This window comes from Vipera berus, assembly GCF_964194415.1.
Source record: "Vipera berus genome assembly, chromosome: 1".
Taxonomy (NCBI): Eukaryota; Metazoa; Chordata; class Lepidosauria; order Squamata; family Viperidae; genus Vipera; species Vipera berus.
The window spans coordinates 101,189,063-101,213,835 of record NC_138202.1 but is presented as its reverse complement, the minus strand read 5'-3'; the positions used below and the strand labels follow the sequence as shown (position 1 = coordinate 101,213,835).

General features: G+C 40.2%; 1 protein-coding gene across 8 annotated transcripts in view; it reads right to left on the bottom strand.

Moving 5' to 3' along the window:
- Window positions 1–24,773, bottom strand: part of DENND2B (DENN domain containing 2B) — a 154,345-nt gene that overhangs the window by 3,123 nt on the left and 126,449 nt on the right. For 7 of the 8 annotated variants that reach the window (XM_081317602.1, XM_081317603.1, XM_081317601.1 and 4 more), the window contains 5 exons: window positions 11,441–11,618; window positions 9,582–9,623; window positions 8,269–8,380; window positions 6,489–6,728; window positions 329–415 (listed from right to left, as the gene is read on the bottom strand). In XM_081317602.1, the coding sequence (XP_081173728.1) occupies window positions 329–415; window positions 6,489–6,728; window positions 8,269–8,380; window positions 9,582–9,623; window positions 11,441–11,618 (659 nt within the window). Of the gene's footprint in view, window positions 1–328; window positions 416–6,488; window positions 6,729–8,268; window positions 8,381–9,581; window positions 9,624–11,440; window positions 11,619–24,773 lie in introns of those variants that run through there. The other variant, XR_014025107.1, reaches the window with a different exon arrangement.

Here is a 24,773-nt window from a genome sequence, read left to right as displayed (position 1 = left end):
ACGCAAAGGCACAACGCGGTCAAGAGCCTCCGAAGCAGCCTGTTGCCAGGCATTAACTAAGGACTCGACCGGGCAGTTCCCAATTGGCACTCAGAATCTAGCTGCTCAGTAAAAAGCAGGTACTCCAATTTACGGATTCTTGTCTGTATAATTTAGATTATACAATTTGTTCTTAATAAAGAGCTTTTCTTTTAAACCCACCAATGTGGTACACCAAGGAAGCCTCTAAAGCAGAACAGACTTTATATCAGGGTTGTTGCCTCCTGGTGCCATATGCATTACAAGCCTAATCTCCAAAATACAGATATTTCAAAGCCAAATTTCTTACCAAGGCCTCGTAGAAATTTATTTACTCCACTTTGTTCAGTGTCCGGAAGTTCTTCCAAATATTGTTCAACCCTCTGTTCAAAAAGACCTGCAGAAAGAGGATCAAAGAGAAAGTGCTGGGTTTTGTCCAAGAAAAAGGAGGAACAAGACTTAAGAGTTTTTTATTTCTGATAAGCCCAACAGCCAGCTTTCACCCAGCTTTTACATTGTTACACACTGTTTTCAAAGGCTTTTATTTCATTCTACTATTTATAGAGTTGCATTTTCTTTCTTTCATCCATGTTGAAAATGTTTCCCACTTTCAGGATATCTTTTTATTTTCTTAATACAATTATGCACATTCAATCGACTTCTCAGGGGAAATGTTTATTTTGCTGAATTCAACATAATACCTGCAATACAATTTGCTGCCTTAGAAGTCTTGCCAATGTCCAGTTAATATGAAGTCTGAAGGCAATGCAATTTCTTCTGTACAGAGCCTCACTAAAATTAATTAAACAATAATTTTGCCTTCATTTCATCTTCTCACTCCCAGGATTTAGAGAAGTGAAGTCCAGTGTTTCTCAATCTAATATCTCCAGATGTTATGGATTACATGTCCCATCAGCTCTTGCAACATTGCCATCAGGCTGGGAAATGCCAGCTATAATATACTTACAAACTGATTTTTGTAACAGTGAGGGTATCAGAGGGAATAAGGGAATTATAATAGCCTATTTATTAGACAGAGTACCTTCCCCATAGAGACTCTGAAATCTAGCTACATTATTATAGGAATAGTTGACAGACACATACAAGTGCTTATATTTTTCAGATTATGCTTTTTCACTGATTATGTCTAAAATGTCTCAATGACTGGTGGGGAGGAGAGAAAGATGCACAAATTGTGTGCATATTTGAACCCTACATGGTTTAATCTTCTTATTGTCAAGCCCCTAGGCTCGACAATCAGCTGGGGGGGGGGGAAACGGTCCACTTCGCTGCCGCCCGACCAGCCAGTCACATGAAGCTCCGCCACTCAGCTGAGAGCCAGAGCCAACAATGCCAGCCGCCAGGAAGCCCGCCGCTCAGCTGGGAGCTGCGGCTGACAACTTCAGCTACCTGGAAGCCCCGCTGAGCAGCTGGGAGGCCAGGGTGATGGCCAAGCAGCTGGCAGGCTGCGGAAGGTTTCAACGGCCACTGGAGGGATGGAGGCGAGCGCTCAACAGGAGTTGCTGACCAGCTGGAAATGCCGGCGTCTGCACTCCACGGCTGCCGAACAGCTGGTGAGCCTGGTTGATTTTCCTGGAGGACCTCCCTCCCCTTTGGAACTGGCTGTACTTACAAGGACAGTGAAGGACTTCACCGGGTGGCGGAATGGACGGTAGGACGGACAGCTACAGGACAGGGGACAGCCAAAGGCTGTATCTAGGGAGGGGGGAGGGATTTATACCCAACCACCAGGATGCTGGCTTGTTGGGAGGGGAAGGGTGGAGCTGGGTGGGACTGCAGGGGCAGGATATATAGAGCACTGGGAGCAAACCACTCCCAGTGCTAACTTTGTTTGCTTTTTCAGCTTCTGTTAAAATTTGTGTTCCTGTTTCCCGGTTTCCGGGTAGTTTTCCTTGTGTTTGGTGGTGGTGAGGAAAACCCAGGACTGTTACGGACCTAACACTTATGTAGACAATGGGCCTCAATTGTGACCTTTCCAAAAGGCATCAGAAATCTTCCTCTTTGTTTCCTTCTCTCTAGGCAGACTCTTTCCAACCAGAGGGAACAACAGAAGCTTCCCTTCAACTTTCTGAAGCCTGATTAGTAATTGCACAGCCCAACAGATGGCATTGCTATATAGAAGGAATCTAACCCTTCCTTGATCATTAGCTGTAGTAAACCTGGTACACAAAGGGTACACAAAGGGTACCGCTAGAACAATGCCAAGCGCAAACATCAGACAGCGCAGTTGTTTAAAGGTCAAAGAAAATTATATTACCCTCTATATCTTAATTGCCATGTTTTGTGCTCCTTTTTAATTTACAAGGATTTAATACACTGTTCCCCAAAGTGATTGATATTGACCCTAAAGGGTCAATGAGACTTTCTAAGGAGTCACTGTTTACAAGCAACGTAAATACTGTATGTATGGTGGAGAAAAGAGTAGCAGGAAGTCCTGTCACTTGACTCTAAGCCTACTTTTATACAACTGGAAGTAAGACAGTATTTTTCTAAGTAACTCAGAAAAGATAACATTTCTAAGAAATAATCCCCTTATTGCATCCACATAAAGCCTACAAAACTAAAATGCATCCATCACAGTAAGTCATGATTTACTTTATACTGCTTATTAGTAAACGGTGATATGCTATAAATGAAACCTAATCCAAAATAAAGTATATTATGGTTTCGCTGAATACATGTATGCTTATTAGTAAACGGTGATATGCTATAAATGAAACCTAATCCAAAATAAAGTATATTATGGTTTCGCTGAATACATGTATGTACTAAAAATACTTAAAATGTATACACAATGTCTTATCTCAATACAAAAACCCTTAAGGCAGGATAAAATTTATATCTCTATGAGGATGAAGGTTCGTTACCAAGCTGGGTAACATCTTCAGTGGCGTTTAGGGGATGTCTGTGTCCGTGGCTCTTCTATTTATGAGGGCTTCAGGTTATATCTCTATGTTGTTCAGAAATAGCCATCTGGCAGAGCATTTATTTATTTATTTATTTATTTATTTGTTTTTATAAACCGCCCTTCTCCCAAGGGACTCGGGGCGGTGTACAGAGTAAGGTAGGTATACAGATTGAACAATAGTGAAAAACAATAGTAAAAACAAACTGGGACCCCAATTAGAGCTATCAGGCCAGGCCGGACTGCTGGAACAGGTAAGTTTTTAAGTCGCGCCGGAAGGTGCGGAGGTCGGGGGCCATCCGGATTTCGGTTGGCAAGCAGTTCCAGAGGGCTGGCGCACCCACTGAGAATGCCCTCCCCCTGGGGGCCACCAGCCGACATTCCTTGAGCGGTGGCACCCTGAGGAGGCCCTCTCTGTGGGAGCGCACAGGACGGTGGGGTGCTGACATTGGCAGAAGGTGCTCCCGTAGGTAGTCCAGACCCATGCCATGTAGGGCTTTGTATGTCATTGTTAGCACCTTGAACTTCACACGGAAGGCAGCCGGAAGCCAGTGCAGCGCACGGATGAGAGGTGTGATATGGGAGTATCGGGAGGCTCCCAAGAGTGTCCGTGCCGCTGCACTTTGCACCAGTTGAAGCTTCCGAGTGGATCTCAAGGGCAGCCCCATGTAGAGAGCGTTACAGTAGTCTAGGCGAGAGGTCACAAGGGCATGGGTGACTGTACGTAAGGCATCCAGGTCCAGATAAGGCCGTAGTTGGCGAACTAGTCGAACCCGGGAGAAGGCCCCCTTGGTCACAGCTCCTATGTGATCTTCCAGGGAGAGCTGCGAGTCTAGGAGGACACCCAGGTTGCGGGCCCTATCAACAGGGGGTAGTAACTTGTCCCCGATGTTAAGGGATGGGATGTTCTGAGTATCCTGGCTTGCCGGTACGTACAGCCATTCAGTCTTGTCCGGGTTCAGTTGAAGCCTGTTCCTCCCCATCCATTCCCGGACCGCTTTCAGGCAGCGGGACATCACGTCGAGGGCATCACTGATGTTGTTTGGAGTTGAGATGAAAAGCTGGGTGTCATCAGCATACTGATGGTACCCTACTCCAAAGCTGCGAATGATCTCACCCAGCGGTTTCATGTAGATGTTGAACAGGAGAGGCGAGAGGACCGACCCCTGAGGGACTCCGCAAGCGAGAGGCCTCGGGGTCGACCTCTGTCCCCCTGCCAACACCGACTGCGAGCGACCCTGGAGAAAGGAGGAGAACCAACGCAGAACCGTGCCTCCCACTCCCAGTCCCCTGAGGCGTCGCAGCAAGATACCATGGTCGATGGTATCGAAAGCCGCCGAGAGGTCTAATAAGACTAGGACAGAGGAATGGCCCCTGTCCCGGGCTCTCCAGAGATCATTCATCAGAGCGACCAATGCCGTCTCCGTGCTGTAGCCCGGCCTGAAGCCCGATTGGTACGGGTCTAGATAAACCGCTTCATCCAGGATCTGAGGAAGTTGGTGCGCCACCACGCTCTCAACAACCTTCGCAAGAAAGCGAAGATTGGAGACTGGACGAAAGTTATTCAAAGAGGATGGGTCCAAGGTGGGCTTCTTGAGGAGAGGTCTCACCACCGCCTCCTTCAAGGCGGTGGGGAAGTGACCCTCACTCAGAGAAGCAGAGATGACCGCCAGGAACCAGCCTCGTGTCCCCTCTCGAGCTGCATAAGCCAGCCAGGAAGGGCACGGGTCCAGTAAGCATGTGGAGGAGCTCAACCTCCTCATAATCCTGTCCACTTCCTTAGGAGTCACAGGATCAAATTCCTCCCAGATGACGTCGACAAGACTGTCCATGTCTTGTTCTTCCAGCTCAGCCCAGTTGGAGTCCAGGCCAGTTCGAATCCGAGCAATTTTATCCAGCAGATATTGACCGAATTCCTCGGCTCGACTCTGCAAGGGTTCCTCCCTCACCTCTTGGTTCAGTAGGGAGCGAGTCACCCTGAACAAGGCAGCCGGGCGATTATCTGCGGACGCGATGAGGGTGGAAAAGTAGTTGGATTTTGCCACCCTTATCGCAGCGAGATAAGACCTGGTGAGGATTCTTAATCGCAATCGGTCGGATTCGGATCGACTGGATCTCCAACGGCTCTCTAGGCCCCGTCTCCGACGCTTCATCTCCCGGAGCTCCGCGGTGAACCATGGGGCTCGCTGGGATCTGCGCCGGGTCAGAGGCCGCAAGGGTACAACTCGGTCCAGAGCCTCCGTGGCTGCCTTTTCCCAGGCTTCCACTAAGGCATCCGCCGAGCTGTGAGCAGGGAGTGCATGTGCGTCCCCAAGCGCTGCCTGGAACTTATCAGGGTCCATTAGGCGCCTAGGGCGGTACCATCTGGCTGGCACCGTGCACCCACGGTGGGGGGTGGCAAAGGGGAAGTCTAGCCGCGGTGATCGGTGGTGGTGATCGGTCCATGACAGGGGCGTAACAGTCGTGGCACCCCCACCGATATCATCACGCCACCGTCCAGACAAGAACACCAAGTCTGGGGTGTGGCCTCTCTCATGAGTCGGTCCAGAAATTATTTGCGACAGGTCCATGGCCGCCATGGAAGCCATGGACTCCCGAGCCAGTTCGGACGATCCTCCCAGGGACGGTAGGTTAAAGTCGCCCAAGACCATGAGTTTTGGGAATTCAACCACCAACCCTGAGAGGACATCGAGTAGCTCGGGCAGGGTCGCCGCTGCACGATTAGGTGGTAGGTACGCCAGCAGCAGGCCCAACTGCGCCCCCGGGCCGTATCTCAGTAGGAGAGACTCACACCCGACCATCTGAGGGACGGTGGTCTCTCGCGGGCTAAGGGATTCCCTGATGATAACTGCCACTCCCCCGCCCCTCCCATGGGTCCGAGGCTGGTGCAGCACCTGGAAACCTGGCGGGCAGAGGTCAACCAGAGGGACACCACCTTCTGGGCCCAGCCAGGTTTCCGTGATGCAAACCAGGTCTGCATGCTCGCTCTCCACTAGGTCACGAACGAGGTGAGCTTTGTTAGCTACGGACCTGGCATTCAGGTAGACCAGCCTTAGCATAGGAGGCTGCACACCTTCGCTCCCGGGTCCTCCGGGGAAGTACAGAGGGTCGGAGCGTCTCACCGCTTGTACAGAGCGGAGATGACACTCCCGGTGATGATACGGCCCTCTGTTTGTGCACCTTCTGCCGTTCCCCACCATCCTGGGAATGGGCTGTTTGTCAGAACGCCACTGGGTATTATCGGCGACTGGTCCTCGTTTTACACCGTCGCGAATGGTCGTAGGCCTGGCCTGCGTTATGGTGCCTGGAAGGCGTGCCTTTCCCGAGCAACCATAGTCTTCTCCCACCCCCCTCCCTAACCCCACAAAAAACTTAACTAAGAACTTAATCAGGGGCCTCTTGTTGGGCTTATGCTGGAGGCCCCTGACCCTGCCCGGCCATGTGTGTGGGTGAAGCAGTTCTATGTGCCAAATACTTTGCTCCATGGCTCCTAGCATTCTGAGATTAAAAAAGGTCAATCTGCAGCTAATAAAACAGGCCTTACCTTTTGCCCTACATTTTCTCAGTTCTCTGTCTTGAATAAAGCCAGCAAACATCTGAGATTCCATAAAGACTTCTAAAAAACGACGGATGCTCTTTGAAGCAACTGATTTGCGGAAAGCCTCCCTCTGGAACACTCGCTCAGCCTTTTCATTTTGTGTTAGGAAAAGGGAATAGTGTCCAATGGTCTCCACAAAGAAACGGATGAAGACCTCTGATACTAACCCATTTAAAGTATTGCATTCTGCAAGAAAAAGTGGGGATCATTTCTTTGCACTATTTGTATACAAACATCAACTTATACAAAACATAAAGTTGTAGCAACACAATTAATACAAATGGATATGCAAACATTCAGCCATAGTCATTTGACCCCCAAATTCACACTCAGACAAAAGATCGACTTGCAGGTGGCTAAGAGGACGGGTATGCCAAAACAGAAGAAGCCTGCCTTCAGGATCTCGACCCCTGAATTTATTTTTCACATTTTTGAACCATCCATCTGGCTCAGAGAGGAGCTCTAGTAGGGATGAAGCATCAGAATCCCTTCCCTGAAACCACATAGTAAAATGCTGGATTGCATTCAAAATTATCTGTTTCCCTGCCCAACTGGAAATAAATATATTTGCTTTTATGGACTAAATTAATCTGTTAGGAAAAATAATTTTCTTTATGATTAAAATATAAGAAGCTGCATTGTCTGAATAACTGTTACTATGCTTGTATATACCTAAATATTGTGGTTTCCTAATCTGTTCCTCACCGCCTCTTTGTCTTCCATTCTTGGTATTCTTCAGCTAAAGATATTTGGGTGCTAAATATTTTAACAGTGAGAAGGGACAACAAAGTTAACTCAAGTATTTATCTTTTTTGAGAAACCCCTTCTCACAAAGGATACTTCATAACAAAATTATTCCATTTGTACTTAACAATAAAAAGAAAAACATATTTTATTTAAAAAAATTACAAGATTTTAGCAATCTAAACGAGCCTGAAAAATGTTGGCGATGAAATATGTCATGACATCATTGAATAAACAATGCAATTTTATACGTTCCTCATGACGTCTGATGCAAGTATGTAATTTCAATCATTTTTTGAGAGTAATGACACATATTCCCAAACACATACAACTGTCCATAAATCCCATTATAAGTGCAGACACTGATTCACATTTTGTCCAAAATCAGTCCTGCAAGGATTTATTCTGTATATGATACATGAAACATATTCATGAAAAAAATCACAGTGACAAATCCTACAAAGTTAAAAGATGTAGTCATTCAGAGGCTAAGAAATACAAGAAAACATATTTTTTAATATTATCCCCACTTAAAACATTTCTGATGTGTGACACAGGATAAATAATTTTGTTTTGCTAGGAAATTGCATCAACAACGCCAACTTATTTGAACTAAACACAGCTGATCTTTTGCTTCCTTGGGGACTAGTACAGCATCCAATCTTGTAATTAAATTATTATAACAGAGTAAGTGAGCCAAAAAACAGTCATGGAAATGATTTTTCAGAATGCCTGGGCTTGGATTTCCTATTCAATCAATGATTAGTAATCTGTATTTTGAAACGTAACAGGAACAACCATTAAATTATCCAACAAACTGTTTGCTATAGAAGTGTCTTTTTAATTATGAAAAAATAAAGATTTGTAATAAGGTGGTCAGTTTAAATGCAGCTATCTTTGTTTCTCTCTTAGTGTCCAAGGACACATTCTCTCTTCCACAAAGACTCTGCTGTAAACAGGATTTCTTCCAAAACTGTCTTACCCTCATCTGATTCACTGTCTGAATCTTGGTTTATCAGATCATTTTTCCTCTCTAGGGCCTGCTCCAGAGCTGCTTGCAATTTCCGAGGCAAAAGTGTGTCTTCATCATCCATCTGAAGGGGAGGGAAGAGACTGCTAAGATTTCATTCTTCCTTTTATATTCATCTACTCTCAAACATTTTTAGAATCAAATGTATTGCAAAATAAATACTAAAAGCATGTACGTACTTCAAGAATACAATGCATTTTAAGATTTATTTTCCTGCAAACAGGAATTCATAAAATGTACTATTTGGAGGTGATAGCTATTCCATAGCTCCTAAAATTTCATCCTTTCCAGGTCTACTACAATCACCTCACCAAGTGCAAATCTTTTCATCCTTAGAATGACATCTTGGCAGAGGAAGAATGGGAAAAAAGTTTGCTTCATGGAGCATTTTTCCCCCCAGGAAGGAAGAATACTGTAGGAGCTCTTAAGGAAGGCACAACTGTTTTGTGGCAATATTATATTGGCCTACAAGGGCATTGATTTGGTATGGTGATTCAAGAATTAATGGGGTCAGATTTTCAGGTAAGTCTTCAATTTTGCTCCTTAAAACTATATATAATAGGAATTACCAATACTGTCTCCTTTTGGGGGCAGATTTAAAAAAACAAAAGAGTACCCTAAATTTCTGCAATTCCATCTATAAAAGCGTTGTGATCACTTCTTCAAGGTAATTTCTTTCTGTGTGTGTGTACATACACACACTTTCTGGTTAGTCTTATGAGACTAGAACTTATGGCCTTAAATCTGTACAACGTGTCATCTTCTATGCTTTGTCCTGCACTTGATAAAGTTCTGCAGTCTCTGTTCATGCTTAAATACAAGCTTTAATTGCTTCAGATTGATTTATCTCATGTGAAGTATTTTCATGGCAGTAGCCAAAACAATGTGTTGTGGTTTTAAGTGCAGAGGAATGGTAATACATAGCATATGTTGCAAATAATGTGACACAGGACAATCTCATGCCCCCACTATTGTGCACTGCACAGTCTCTTCCCTGATTATGATTGCAGTGCAGCTAAGTACAAGCAAACACTGCTATAGAATTCTTGGGTGCTTAATAAGGACATTAAAAGACAAGATTTACAGATTTTGCATTTTTCAGTGGAAATTACTGAGCCCAGACAGAGCCCTCCATCCACATTTTCTCATTCTCAGCTGGATAGGAGGACATTCACAAATGAATCCTACAAATCTATTTTTTAAGTTGTGAGGCTCTTCAGTACAAATAAATACAAACTAAAATACAAATAATAATATAACAGTACCTGTCTGATGAAACGATCGGACCCAAGGTTCACCATCAAAGCCTACAAGAATTGACACAAAAATCTTTTGATGATTGGAAGCATTTTATTGTGACTGAGTATTGATCAATGCACAAAACTTCTACTTAATACCTTATGGCTTCAAAGAATTTACAGCAGAAGCAGCCTAATCGTGTGGGCTGTACAGTGTACAGTATCTGCACAATCATGTCTGTTTTATTACTAAGTCAAATAGAATGCCTTAAACTAAAATTAAAGCTTAAAGACAGCCACTATAGTGCAGTGTTATCCCAAGCACTTCGTAGTAATTTCTATATTTTTCAATTTACTGTATGCGTAAACAACATGGTGGTATTAATGTCCTAACTTTGAAACAGAAATCATTGAATCTGGAACCTATTCATATCTGAGAAGAACAGAAGGGAAGTATCTGAGTCAAGGAACATATATATGAAGCTCTCAGATGGGCCGGACAAAATGACACGGCTTTCCCTCAGGAGTGATGTGGGGGGGAAAAAGAAACATAGCTGCCTCATGCAGCTTCTAACAAATATTACCAAAGACTTTAAGGCACTCCACTAAATCTAATAATAAAGAAAGATACATTTTTATTTGGGAAAAAGCTTGTCAATGACAGCAATATAATACATTTGAAAACAGAAGGTTAAAAATACAAAAGCTACCTCACAGAGATGTTAGATAACACTGACTCAGAATCAGTCCTACCAAGACATTTATCCCCCATTTTTTTATGATACTACAGTATAAAATAATATCAGATAACACCTGGTTGTTGTTAATCCTGATTTTCCACACTGATACCTACTTCTCACATTTCAATCTCTTTTCATTTGATTTCATATTTACTGGAAATCGGTTCTTATGCTCAAATTATTTCATAGTGGATGAAAGAACAGGAATGGAGAATAAACTCAGAATTCATTTCAGAAAAGGAACAATGTTAGCACCATACTTTAGATCATATTCTGAATGTGTCAAATAGGGGTGTATTGCTTGCTGCTGCTGTAAAAAATACGGTGTGTTTGGAAATATGTCAGCTTCCAGTGCTATTTTATTTCCCAAGTACAATACTACAATAATTATATTTTTGCACACTCAATATTGTTTCATTGCTTCTCTCCCATGTCCTTAGAAGAAACTGCCCAGATATGAAAGAGAAGTATTTTAGTTCTCCACTATATTGTTTTTAACTCTGTATTTTGCAATGTATTTGAATTAAATATTAAAGATTGCAAGTGGAAAACTAGAAAATGTATAAACACAGCTACCTTCCAACGAACTTTAATTCCAAATTACAGCTAATCAAAATATAGGCTTTTTCAAAGATTTTTGAAAGACAAGTTGAGATAGTTCAAAGACTTTCACCCAAGATCTTCACTGGCATAATGTCCCTTTTCTTCTTCCAAATATATTTATTTTACAATATTTGAACATTGCCACAATTAAGCTTCTGGGTGACGAACAAAACAATCTCAAACAATTGTCTTCATGAGAAAAATTAACAAAAAATATTGTCAGAATCAGATGGCCAACTAGTATATTGAAAATAATGAAAAGGCCTCTTTCAAAGAAAAGTTCTCAGAAGATTTCTAAAGTTCATTAAAGGAGACAAATGGGTCTCCAGAGACATAGATGCTAGCATACTTATTTTCATCCTTGGAAGCTTTTTCAGTAGATTTGGAATCAGTAATCCCTCAGCCCAAGTAACCCCAGAGTTTCTCTTTGAAAAGCACCACCAACGAAATCTAAGTAAGGGCCAATATATAAAGCTTATAAAAAAATCTGTTGAATATATTGAAATCTTCTGTTTGAGTATGAGCTATTAAAGCCATTCTTACCTCTTCTACAGGTAGCTCCTTTAATTTGGGAAGTGAGCTTGACAACAATCCAACCAAAAATGGAGTTGGACAGCAGACAATGTCAATCATGGAAGATGGGAGGACAGGAATGAAGGTATGTTGCCATGAGAAGGGGTACAGTAAAGCCACTACAGCATGAGAACAACTGGAGAGGGTGCTGAGGAGAAATGAAATGATATTGTTACGTGCCATCTTCTACCTTTTTTCTTAATAAAACTCAAGAAAGACTATTCTGTGTTTCTCTACTCCATGACATTTATAAGCACTGAATACTATATAAGTAATGTACAATAAGAAGACTGATTAAAATTTATCCAATTAAAAAAAGAGATTAAATGAAGAAATACCATCAGAGGAAGAAATAATTTTAAAAAAAATACTAGATTGTGCAGAAATAGACAGACTGAGGTTGAAAGAAAAAGAAGAAACAGAATATTTTCAAACTTAGGACTTATTTTATCAATGGCTGGAGAAAAGAATAAGGGATTAGGAATTCAATTTTTATTAGTGAATGATGTACTCAGACAACACGTTTGTGGAATAGGTACTTTGAATTATATTAAAACATTAGTTAAAAAAAAAATTTAAAAAAGAATGACGCAGCTAATGATTATGGACTTTAACTTCAGATTAAATACCAGCACACCATGGATAACGTCAAGGAGCTATTTTACTCTCCAGAGCAACACTGGGCAGCTTACAATGGACTTTTGCACTTAATAGCTAATCTTTTCTAATTCAAAGCAGAGTATAGCAACTCTGTTAACATTGCTAATAGTCTGGCTACTGATATCTTTCTGACAATGTCTGGCAACTGCTCTTCCTTTAACCTACAACTATTGTTCATGCATCATCTATCACTGCTTACATTTGTCACACCTCATCTAAAAGGACAACTTGTCTATGTGTCTGTCTAGCCTGGAGACCAAAATAATAAAAGTCTCCACCTAGACCAAATACAGTTTTCCTCGATAGCATTTAGTCTTTTAAATTCCTCTATTTACCAGAGATAGAAGAAGAAAAGTGCTGTTTATTCGTAGAGTATTTTCCAAAGAAAGGCATTTCAAACGACCACAAATTTAGAAATGCTTTTGTGCCTTTCCAGAACCTACGCTTTTAACTAGGTCTAGGACATGGGTCAGCAACCTGAAACTGTGAAAGAGCCACTCGGAACCGGTTCCCTCACAAAAGGAAAAACTGGGAGCCGCAAAAAAATGTGTGCGCAGGGTTTGACTGAAGAGTGGAGCCAAGGCAAGATATGCACCTACCCTGCATATTTGAACTGATTGGTTGAACTTTTTTAGTCCCACTTTTTTGGGGGGGACTGCACATGGCAGAAGACTGAGAGCCAGAGGAGACGGCTGAAAGAGCCGCATGCGGCTCCGGAGCCGCGGGTTGCAGACCTGTGGTCTAGGACATCTCCTTAGTACTTTCATATTCTGCAAGGCAAAAGTCTTTTTCCCCCCCTCCAATTAGCTTTTAAGGGAAAAAGAAAATGGAAAGAACTTTTATTTTATGTGCTCCCACAATCTGGTTAACAATGGATTCCAACCACAAAAATATCAAACTGTAGTTGACAAAATGTCCCAAATTAGTGGTAGTGAGCAAATGTTTGAATCACAATTAGAATTTCTTTAAACTGGATTTTATTAACAAGGAATTGTGGGTATGTGGACAAATGTGTACACAATACTTGTTTCTAGTGTGAAAGCACTCACACACATACTAACTTCAGAACTTTTATTAGTTGAAATGCTGTCTTGTAATGAGTGATCCATTTACTGATATGCAAGGCCATAAGGTGACCCTAGATGGCATCAAACCTCCGTTTGAAATCTTTTTGTTGCCTCTTTGAGCAAAAATATTCCTAAAGACTACACCAGAGAAGACACAAAACTATTTGCCCAGTACTAACTGCAGATGGGATACCAGAGGAAGATTTGGGATCTCTGTTGTCTGAGCATTCTGAGAACACTTTCTTTTTTTATAGTAATCTGATTTCTCTAACAATAATTTGTGCTTGTGTAGACTCATCAAGTGTGAGGGTGAAGGTTTGTTCTCTGAGCCTGTAGGTTGGTTTCCAAACATTTTGTTTAAAAAACCAAGTGTGCTACCAGATGAACTTGCAACAGTTTTCCAGCCTGTTGAAACCATCATTGCTGTGTTGGCCATGTTTTCTTTTTTCTTTTTTCCTTTCAAGAGACAATATGGGAGAGTAAACTGCAACAGATTCATAAGGCCTTTGACTGCTAGCATTTGAAGCTCTCCATATGGAATCGCCTCAGACCCCTAGGGTGCCAAGGAACCAGAAATTTGGGAAATTTCCCAAATTAAGTGGTCATTGCACAATATCTTATGTCTTATTCATGGAATGTTATAAGGGATTTAGATAGCTATGTGCTCCTTTTGTAATCATCAGTTTTTCCTATCTCTTCCATCATTTTTCTGTCCAGAGAAAATGTTTTTAGTAGCAATAGCAGTCATCTATCTGGAAGCCATATAAACCCTGTGGCAATTCAATAAACTTAACAGAACTGGGAGGGCAGAAGATGAGGCAGAAAGCCACCACTGGTAAAAAGCTGATTTTTACAGTGCTCTGCAGAGATTTCAGGAATTTGGCAACAAAACAACCCTACACGTATTAAATATAGACGTGCCAATACTACTCTCTTTTGCACATATCTAGGCTGTAACATATCTCTGTGTGAAAATGAGTATGAACGAACTTGGGAAAAATAGCTGTCTTAGCAATCAGAGATTAAACTGTTACCCTGGGTAAAAAGACCAGCTTTTCACACAGTTACTGAAAAAGTAGCACCAGATGTCTGTTCCACTCTAAGTAGGCACAGTTGAAAAGAAAACACGTAAGTGATCTCCAACAGTCCAGAATTAAGGGCACTCTGCTTTGGAATATTAGCTATACTTCTTCCAGGCACTTTGACGCCTCTTGAAAAAAAAATAGGCAGATATTTAGCTGGCATGTTTATTCACTTTCCAAATTCTCTTCTTCGTTTATAATTTGGCTTTGCTAATATTGTATTCCATGTGATAGTTAACTTATTCTCTTTTTAAAATGTTTTTGGTGTGTGGTGATCGTTTAAAATTACGTTGACTATACTTATACCACGGTTTCCTATTTCAAAATTAAAGTAAAAGCAAATACCACATACTCCTCTCCTTATCCCATATATAGGTAGTCCTCCACATATTATGGCAATTGGGACCTGAACTTCCATCACTAAGCAATGTGATCATAAAGCAAAACCGCATTGCTTAGTGACGGCAATCCCTGCAGTCCTGGTTGCCACTGTTAACTGAATCATATGACCACAGGGATGCTGGGACAGCTGGACATCTGAGGAATAGTCATAGGTCAAGGACTACCTGTATGGGTAACGTAGAATTGCCACTTAACAGCTCATTCTTGAGGACAGCTTCTTAGTTCTGGAGCTTTCTTTTTGTGTGAAATTCCTTATGTTTCAAAAATTGGTGTTTACTCTGATGCTTCTGGATTGGGTGAAATACTTAGTGCAATAAACATAGTATTGCTATATATTCAGGAAAAAACAATTTGGTTTGATGTGCAATCTGTTTGGTTCTTCCGATCTTGCAATTCCTGATGGGCATGGGAACTTCAACATGTTTAGGAGACAATCTTAAACAAAGGAGTTTTTCCCATTTGCAGATGGAATTCCAGCATCTTTGGAATGAATTCAGTTCCACAGAGGGCCTTAGGTCAAGGCAGCTGGCAATCATGATTAATGCAGCCTCCTTTATCAAACATTTCCCTTTCAGAAGTGTTATCTAGCATGTGAGGCTTTGGCCTTGACTTTTATCTTGCTCAATAGAATATAAAGTTTTTTTTCCCCAGCCTGAAAAAGCAAACAATGCCCTGATTCAGAAAGGAAAAATAGGGCATACTTGAGATTTTCAAGCATAATTCTTTAACTTACTTTTAATGACAGCTGTAGCTGATCAACTCAAAAAAATAAATGAAGCTAAAATGAGAGCCAAATTAATCTAAAAATGAGAACACAAACATTCCTCTAGTTTCTATAAAACTTCCTTTTCTAGCTTGGACTCTTCAAGAAAGCAGGACTACATGAAATCATACACACACACACACACACACACACACACACACACACTCCTCTCTCATTTGCAATTCCCACGCTTAGGCCTGTTCTCCTGAGATCTACCTCACTGAGAAACTGGGGGTAGTCATAACTGGTCAGTTATTTTTGATTTTAACTGCTGCAGCAATGGTAACAACAAGAATATATTGTACTAAAATGTAGTAAAATCAGGCATTTAAACTTTACTGGATTTGAAATGACAGAGGCTTCCAAAGATGAGAAAGGAGGCTTTATATACCCTGAAAGTTCATTTGATACAATAAATGTCATTATCAGATACTCTTATTTGACTTTGCTGTGATTAAAAAAAGAAAAGAAAAAACAGGTTGGCTTGATTCAAACAATCAGAATAGATATTTAAATGGCTCCTTACAAATGTGAATTGTTTCAATTTTAGATATATATATCCAAAGGTCAGCCTTCAGTGAAGCTTTGTGTCTCATACTAAGTCAAGGACAGATAACAGTCTCACCCTCCAGTCAAACTGGAAATTCTTGGGATTCCATTCCCAAGACCCATGGAAGGCACCAAATTGGACATGGCTGTTATAGGTCTTTATGTAGATTGTCCCATTCAGGGGAAAAAATCCTGACCTACCTCTTCTACCCATAGAGTTGTCATCTGCCCATCATCTGACTTTCCTAATCAAACTATATCAGCAGATATTACAGATGAATCAACAGCCTTTACTCATCGTTCCAAAAAAGCAAAAGGGATAAGTAAAGGTGGTCTGCAACTTACAACCATTTGTTTAGTGACTGTTACAACTGCACTGGAAAAAGTGACTTCCTCAAGCAGCATCCCCATGGTTATGTAATCACAACTTGGGCACTTGGCAACTAGTTGCAGAGTCCCAGGGTCACCTTTTCAACCTTCCCAGCTGGCTTCCAACAAGCAAAGTCAATGGAGGAAGCTGGATTCCCCTTAATGACTATGTGATTCACTTAACAATTAAAGTGATTCACTTAATGACTGTAACTGTAGCAAAAATAAGTTGTAAAATTGGGCATGACTCACTTAACAAATGCCTTGTTTTGCAACAGGAATTCTGGTCCCAAATGTGGTTGTGAGTTGAGGACTATCTGTAGATGAAGAACTGATTTGCCAATAGTTTCTTAGGTAAGAAAACTCAGAGTGGTAAGAAGTAGCACTAAATCCTTGAAAAATCAAACATGTTAATACATAGAAATGATTTTTAAAAATATTAATCTTTTGAATGGGGACAAATATTACAAAGAAGCATAATTTTATAGTATAAGGTAAAAGGTAAAGGTTCCCCCGCACATGTGTGCTAGTCGTTTCCGACTCTAGGGGCCGGTGCTCATCTCCGTTTCAAAGCCAAAGAGCCAGCACTTGTCCGAGGACGTCTCCGTGGTCATGTGGCCGGCATGACTAGACGCCAAAGGCACACGGAACGCTGTTACCTTCCCACCGTAGTGGTCCCTATTTTTCTACTTGCATTTTTACGTGCTTTCGAACTGCTAGGTTGGCAGAAGCTGGGACGAGTAACAGGCGCTCACTCTGTTACGCGGCACTCGGGATTCGACCCGCCAAACTGCCGACCTTCTGATTGACAAGCTCAGCGTCCTAACCCACTGAGCCACCGCGTCCCTTCTTTTATAGTATAGGGACTACAAATGAAGATGATGATAGATCCTCATTAATCTGTATTAATTTCTCCAACAGCTTGTTGATGTGATGTGCCACATAAAAGAAGGTTATATCTCAGAATTGGCCAAATCAGTACATACAATCTCAAAATGTTCTTGAAGCTTGAAACACCAGTGTGTACCATAATTGGATTCTTGGACAGAATATCATCAACAGTTGCAAGAAAATCATGATCTGAGTTTAATCATACATAACATTCTACTAAAAATAATACTACCTAGGAAAATAGCTAGAGAATACTGCAGAAAAAGTCAATGTGCCACTGCAACAAATATGTGGATTTTTCACAAAGTGCTCCCTAGCATTCTGATCAGAAAGCCAGTTAAGATTGGGCTCGATGGTACAAAAACTAAGTACACACACAGCAAGCACAAAAATCATATTCAAAGAGGGCTCATCAATTGTTCTTTATGAAACTAGAGCAAGAAAGTGAGTAAGATTCCATTTTCAGATCTAGATCTGTATTCTTCATTACTTTTACTAATGATTTGTATTATAAAGTGAAGAAAATGCTTATGAAAATGTCACAAAATTAGGTGGAGTAGCCAAGACAGAAATAAAATTCAAAACAAAATGAAGAAATGGACTACAAATAACAGAATACATTTCCCAGGGAAAATTTCAAAAGGTGTCACTTTTTCAAGCACTTTGACATAGAATGGAGGATATTTGGTTTAGCATTACAGTAATACTTATGACTCTTGGAACAGTGGTGAAGCATAAATAGAATAAGTAAGGAATGTGATTTGGTACAAAAAAAAAGAAAGAACACAAATGCAATTTCAGGCTACTTCAATAGGAAAAGTTTCTAAATCATGTTAATAATAATTTCCTTTTATTCTGCCTTCCATCCTTCCCAGGTAGGTAAAATGAGGACCCAGATTGTTGGGGGCAATTAAGCTGACTTTGTAATAATGCCGCTTGGGGTGCGGCGAAAGCCCTAATAAGCAGGCATATACATAGAATGAAGGCTATTGCTAAGCACATTGGTTTGTGCTTAAAATTGTAAGCCGCCCTGAGTCTTCGGAGAAGGGCGGGATATAAATGGGATTAAAAAAAAAACAACTAGTCAGACTATGCCTCTGGTACTACATCTCATTCTGAGTATTTTACTAAAAAGGTACATCGATTGAACTGAGGGGATTACAAATTAAATCTTATTAAAAGACTGAAGATATTTATTTGAGAATAAAAAAGCTTGGTATACGATAGCCCTTTTCAAGTACTAAAAAAAAAATTCACAGAAGAAATTTGGCTCAATCAACCCAAATGGTACATTGAAAATAACAGATTTAACAAGAGTGCAAATTTTGGTCAAGTATTAAGGGAAAAGGCATAACAGGAAGTGTAGTTCATATGTGGAATAAATTACCCAGATGGATAGTGAACTCTCCTTCACTGGCTACATTTAAGCAGAAGTTGGGGAGCCATCCATAATGGATTCTTTAATTTGGATGGTTTCTGCACTGAGCAGGAGATTTGACTCAATCATCTTAATGAGCTCTCCAATCCTATAGTTCTACTGTCTATGATGTGCTTCAACTATATTTATATTTTGAACAATAGTTAAAATCAAATGATTTTCTAGTCATCCCAGCAAGGACTCAAATAGCATTTAAGCACGGTCTTTCACAATAAGGAAGAATTTTCTTAAGATTATAATCCAAGAGGGATTCCAAATGAAATTATATAATTCACAAGGCATTTAGGATATACCAATATGTTCTGAAGACAACATAGAGCTAAGTATGTTGATGTTCTGAAGATAGAAATACTGCTGATCTAATTTCCCCTGGGATATGGAAATTGAAACTATGGGATCTTTTTGCCCTTCATCAAAATGGAGAAATTACATGCTATGCATAGTGCATTACATTTCTTCCTCTCAGAAATATCAAAATAAGAACATGAGTCACTGTTGCTCTCTATGCATGAAATAAAATTGCCAGTAGGAAAAAAATACAAAGTGAATAGTTGTAACCGTGAGAAAAGTTTCTGAATTACAGATGCACCTTGGAACAATAGTTACATTCAAAGTCAACAAAGTAAAGGCACAAATTAGGAGCAGCTTGCACAAAAAAGTGACTTTTGCATACAACCCTCAGAAATATTTAAAAGATGAAAATTTCAGACACAAAAAAGAAACAGGGTCGGAAGATTAGAAGCGCATTTTATGCATTAAAAAAGTATTTTTATTTATTTTTATGCCTTAAATATGCATTTAGCATGAGAGAGTCAAAGAGGATTATGCAACCCTGGCGATGGTTGGTGGCTTGATGGGTGCTCCCTTTGCCTTACTTTTTAACTTGTAAATTTTAATCTTGTTTTTTAACTTTGTTCTTAACTGTGCTTTCTAGTCATATTTTTATATTATTTTATGATGTTATCAGTTTGGTGAGATGGGCAGTCCAGAAATTGATAAATAAGCAAAAGCTATTTTGCAGTATTAAAGGTTATTTACAGAGCACAATGCAAAAATTTGATGCAGTCCATGCTTTGTTCTGGTTCACATGCAATTGCCCATATTGTCGTTTATTAGCCCACAAATACAACTTGCTAATTAGTCCAATATCAGTCCAGAGATTTGGAACCATGGTTTGAAATGTCCTTAATGAGTCCACTCTTTTAGCAGTTCTTATTGTGCCACTAATGAACTGACATCCATAAGTAGTGTGCTACATCTACTTTGGTAGATATGAAACTATGCAAGCCTTGCCCGAAAGCCTGGGTTGTTTTAATTACAACATTATATTTGTAATGGAGTCTTATTTTGGAATTGGGAAGAGCGTGAGTAGCACATTTCTCCCCCCCTCCCCCCCCCCCGGGCAAAAGCTCATTATCATTATCTTGGTGCTTGGTGTGGATATAGAGTTTGGGCCAAAGTCCTGAGGTAATACACAACATAGAAACATATATATATATATATATATATATATATATATATATATATATATATATATATATATATATATATATATATATATATATATATATATATATATATATATATATATATATATATATATATATATATATATATATATATATATATATATATATATATATATATATATATATATATATATATATATATATATATATATATATATATATATATATATATATTGTACAATCCTATATTATCTTCTCAGAATTATCCCATGGCATACAGTGTAGTTTATTCCCAAATAAAGTGTCTTGTAACCAGTCTCTGTGTGAGTTAATTTTTCCCCCCTACTTTTGAACTTTTAAAGAAATTGCTCCCACTTGTATATGCAGCAAAAGGCTTTGATCAAAATATAAGTCTGCACAGCAGGCCAAAGTGGTCCCAGTTTAATTATATGTTGACATGATTGTGGCAAATGACCTTTCTGACAAAATGCAGAACACAAACAACTTCTGAATGATAAAGCTGAAGTTGGGAGCACAAAATGAGAAGGAATTGCATACTTTCCACATCACATCAGCCAATTATCAGATATCTACTTGTACAAAACTGTTTTAACTATGGTTACAATGTAAAGAATAACTTTTTAACTATTCATCCTTCCACCAAGTATTTTTTCCCATGAATGCAAGCCAATATAAACCTTGTGTCAAAAAGACATGAGTCATGCTTAAGGATTTATCTTGCAGGGCACTGTGGATAAAGGATTTAACAAAATAAAAAAAAAATCCTATGATACTTGATGAGAATTTTAGGTTTTGCTGTAAAATAATTTTGGTTGTCTGAAGTTACAATTATTTCTTCTTGTCATCACGTAGAAGGAATTCTTCTACAATACTCCAGTGGGTTCCATAAGCTATTTTCATTATTACAAAGATACTGTAATATCAAATATAATAATACATAACACAATATGCAGCACTACAATTACTGGGCAACAAAAGAAAAGAGCAAAGCCCAGCTTGGACAGGTATGAATCAGTAATATAATTTACCATCATGGGGTGTTAATTACCAGTGAATCCGTGCAGTATCCAGCTCCCATTCACTAACATTGTTATCTGCATTAACTGATAAATAGACCAATGGTTTTAGATAACAATTTCACAGCCTAACCTGGCAATGTTAATTGAACCTGGATCCTATTTATGTGCAAAGTGTGTGCTCCAGTCATGCTTTAAAGCTTCATCACAGAACCAACAATGATGTACTTGAAAACCAGACAGACACCATCAACTTGGAGAGACCTTGGGAAGAATTCCATGGATGAGAATCCTAAAGGGGAAAACAACTCAAGAAGCTTGGGAAATTTTGAAAAGTGAGATAATAAAGGCCCAGGCTAGCACAATACCAACAAAGAAGAAAAATAACAGCTCTCAAAAGAAACCAGAATGGCTGCATAAAGAACTCTCTGATAAATTGAAAGATAAAAAGGACAAGTATAAGAATTGGAAAGAGGGGCACATAACTAAGTCAGAATATCAGCAAATAGTCCGTGCCTGCAAAGATGAAGTGAGAGAAGCTAAGGCTCAAAATGAACTAAGGCTTGCGACCAAAGTCAAAAATAACAAAAAAAGCTTCTTTCAACATATAAGAAACAAGAAAAAAGTTAAGGAAATGATTGGTCCATTAGTGGGGGAAAGTGGCAAGAAGGTGACAAGCAACAGGGAGAAAGCAGAACTATTTAACTCGTTTTTTGCATCTGTCTTTACACAAAGGGAAAAAACAGTCCAACCTACCAAAACCAGTGCCATAAAAAACAGAATCGAAACGCAAGTTAAGATAGGCAAGAAAATGGTAAGTGAGCACCTGTCCAGCCTAGACGAGTTCAAATCACCAGGACCAGACAGATTACACCCCAAGGTTCTCAAGGAAATGGCAGACATGATCTCAGAACCACTGAACTATATTTTTCAAAGATCATGGAGCACTGGGGAACTACCAGAGGACTGGAAGAGAGCTGATGTAGTTCCCATCTTCAAAAAAGGGAAAAAATTGATCCAGGAAACTACAGACCTATCAGCCTGACCTCAATACCTGGGAAGATTCTGGAAAAGATAATCAAACAACAAATCAGCGAACACCTTGATGCGAACAAAGTTATCACTAAAAGCCAACATGGGTTTGTCAAAAACAGATCATGCCAAACAAATCTTATTGCATTCTTTGACCAAGTGACAAAACTAGTGGACCAGAGGAATGCTGTAGATATAATTTACTTGGACTTCAGTAAGGCATTTGATAAAGTAGATCACAACCTACTACTTGATAAGATAGAAAAATGTGGGTTAGATAGCATCACCACGATGGATTCGTAGCTAGCTGACAGGCTATACTCAGTGTGTGGTCCTCAATGGAACTGCATCTACATGGAAGAAAGTGTGTAGTGGGGTGCCCCAGGGCTCTGTTCTGGGCCCAGTGCTCTTCAACATATCCAACAACGATTTGGATGAGGGGATAGATGGGGAACTCATCAAATTTGCAGACGACACCAAGCTGGCAGGAATAGCCAATACTCCAGAAGATAGGCTTAAGATACAGGAGGATCTGGACAGACTTGAACACTGGGCACTATCTAACAAAATGAAATTCAATGGTGAAAAAAGTAAGGTTCTGCATTTAGGCAGGAAAAATCAAATGCACAGGTATAGTATAGGTGGTACCTTGCTCAATAGTAGCAACTGTGAGAGCGATCTCGGAGTCCTAGTGGACAATCACTTCAATATGAGCCAGCAGTGTGCTGCAGCTGACAAAAAAGCCAACACAGTGCTAGGCTGCATTAACAGAGGGATAGAATCAAGATCACATGAAGTACTAATACCACTTTACAATGCCTTGGTAAGGCCACACCTGGAATACTGCATCCAGTTTTGGTCACCACAATGTAAAAAAGATGTCGAGACTCTAGAAAGAGTACAGAGAAGAGCAACAAAGATGATTGGGGGACTGGAGGCTAAAACATATCGGGAACGGTTGCTGGAATTGGGTATGTGTAGTTTAATGAAGAGAAGGGTGAGGGGTGACATGATAGCAGTGTTCCAATATCTTAGGGGCTGCCACAAAGAAGAGGGAGTCAAGCTATTCTCCAAAGCACTTGAAAGCAGGACAAGAAGCAACGGATGGAAACTAGTCAAGGAGAGAAGCAACCTAGAACTAAGGAGAAACTTCCTGACAGTTAGAACAATTAACCAGTGGAACAACCTGCCTCCAGAAGTGGTGAATGCTCCAACACTAGAGGTTTTTAAGAAGAGACTGGCCAGCCACTTGTCTGAAATGGTATAGGGTTTCCTGCCTGAGCAGGGGGTTGGACTAGATGACCTAAAAGGTCCCTTCCAACTTATGATGATGATGATGATGATGATGATAACAGAAGACAAACATGACCACTTGGCCATAAAATGAATCATAATAGTGTAAGTTTGTGAATTCAGTCACCTCGGTAAATATTACTACTATTACTCTTTCAGCATTTCAGGACAATTTTCTAAAATCTTTGACAGGTTCAGTGATGGTAAAAATAAAGTATTTCTTCCATGGAGTTAACGTGCAATTAAGCTCACAGGTTTGGTTTGGTTTAGTTTAGGTTTAGTTTAGCTTGAATTTCTGGGCTGACTTCCAAAGGATCTTTCTTCTATGCAGAGAAATGTGCTGGTGAATATTCAATTATAAAAGGTCAACCTACATCAACAGCCTATACCAAGGGTGGAGAACCCAGGCTCTTTTATGACTTGGGAACTTCAACTCCCAGAATCCCAGAATGGATGGCTCAGGAATTCTGGAAGTTGAAGTCCACAAGTCATAAAAGAGCCAGGGTTCCCCACCCCTGGACTATACGTTAGGTCGTAAGCTTTAAGAAAGATTATTTCTCCCAGGACAGGGATTGCAATATTTAGTAAAATACACTTTTTCATCCAAGATACTATATTTTTGAGTGCAATGTCAAACAGGCAGTACTCGACCTACAACCATTCATTTAGCAATGGTTCAAAGTTACAACGGTACTGAAAAAAAGGGGTGACTGGTCCACTCACTTACAACTGTCACAGCATCTCCAAGGTCACATGATCACCGTTTGTGACTAGCAAAGCCAATGGGAGAAGGCAGATTCATTTGACGACCATGAAAATCACTTAACCAGGAGGTTTCACTTAATAACCACAGCAAAAAAAGGCCATAAAATGAAGAGTGATTCACTTAACAACTGCCTCATTTAGCAATGGAAATTCTAGTCTCAGTTGTGGTTGTAAGTCAAAGACAACCTGTATGTGATTGTGAAAAACTCATTGGCCCTGTACAAGCATACCGTAGTATCAGTTCCCTCTGTCCTATTCTTTTGTTATTTTGTGTCGTATAGGGAAGTATTTTGAGATAGGATATGAAATATTATTATGCAGAAAGCATTCATTTAGCCTAGCAGTACACAATTTAGCTGGCTTGAGGGGTGATGACACGGTGATAGCATGCAGGTGGTTTGTGCTTTTTCAAAAAAATTATTTTTAGGAGTTTTAGCCTATCTTTTTTGGCTTTGTCATGAAAAGTGACAAGAAACTAGACCTTTC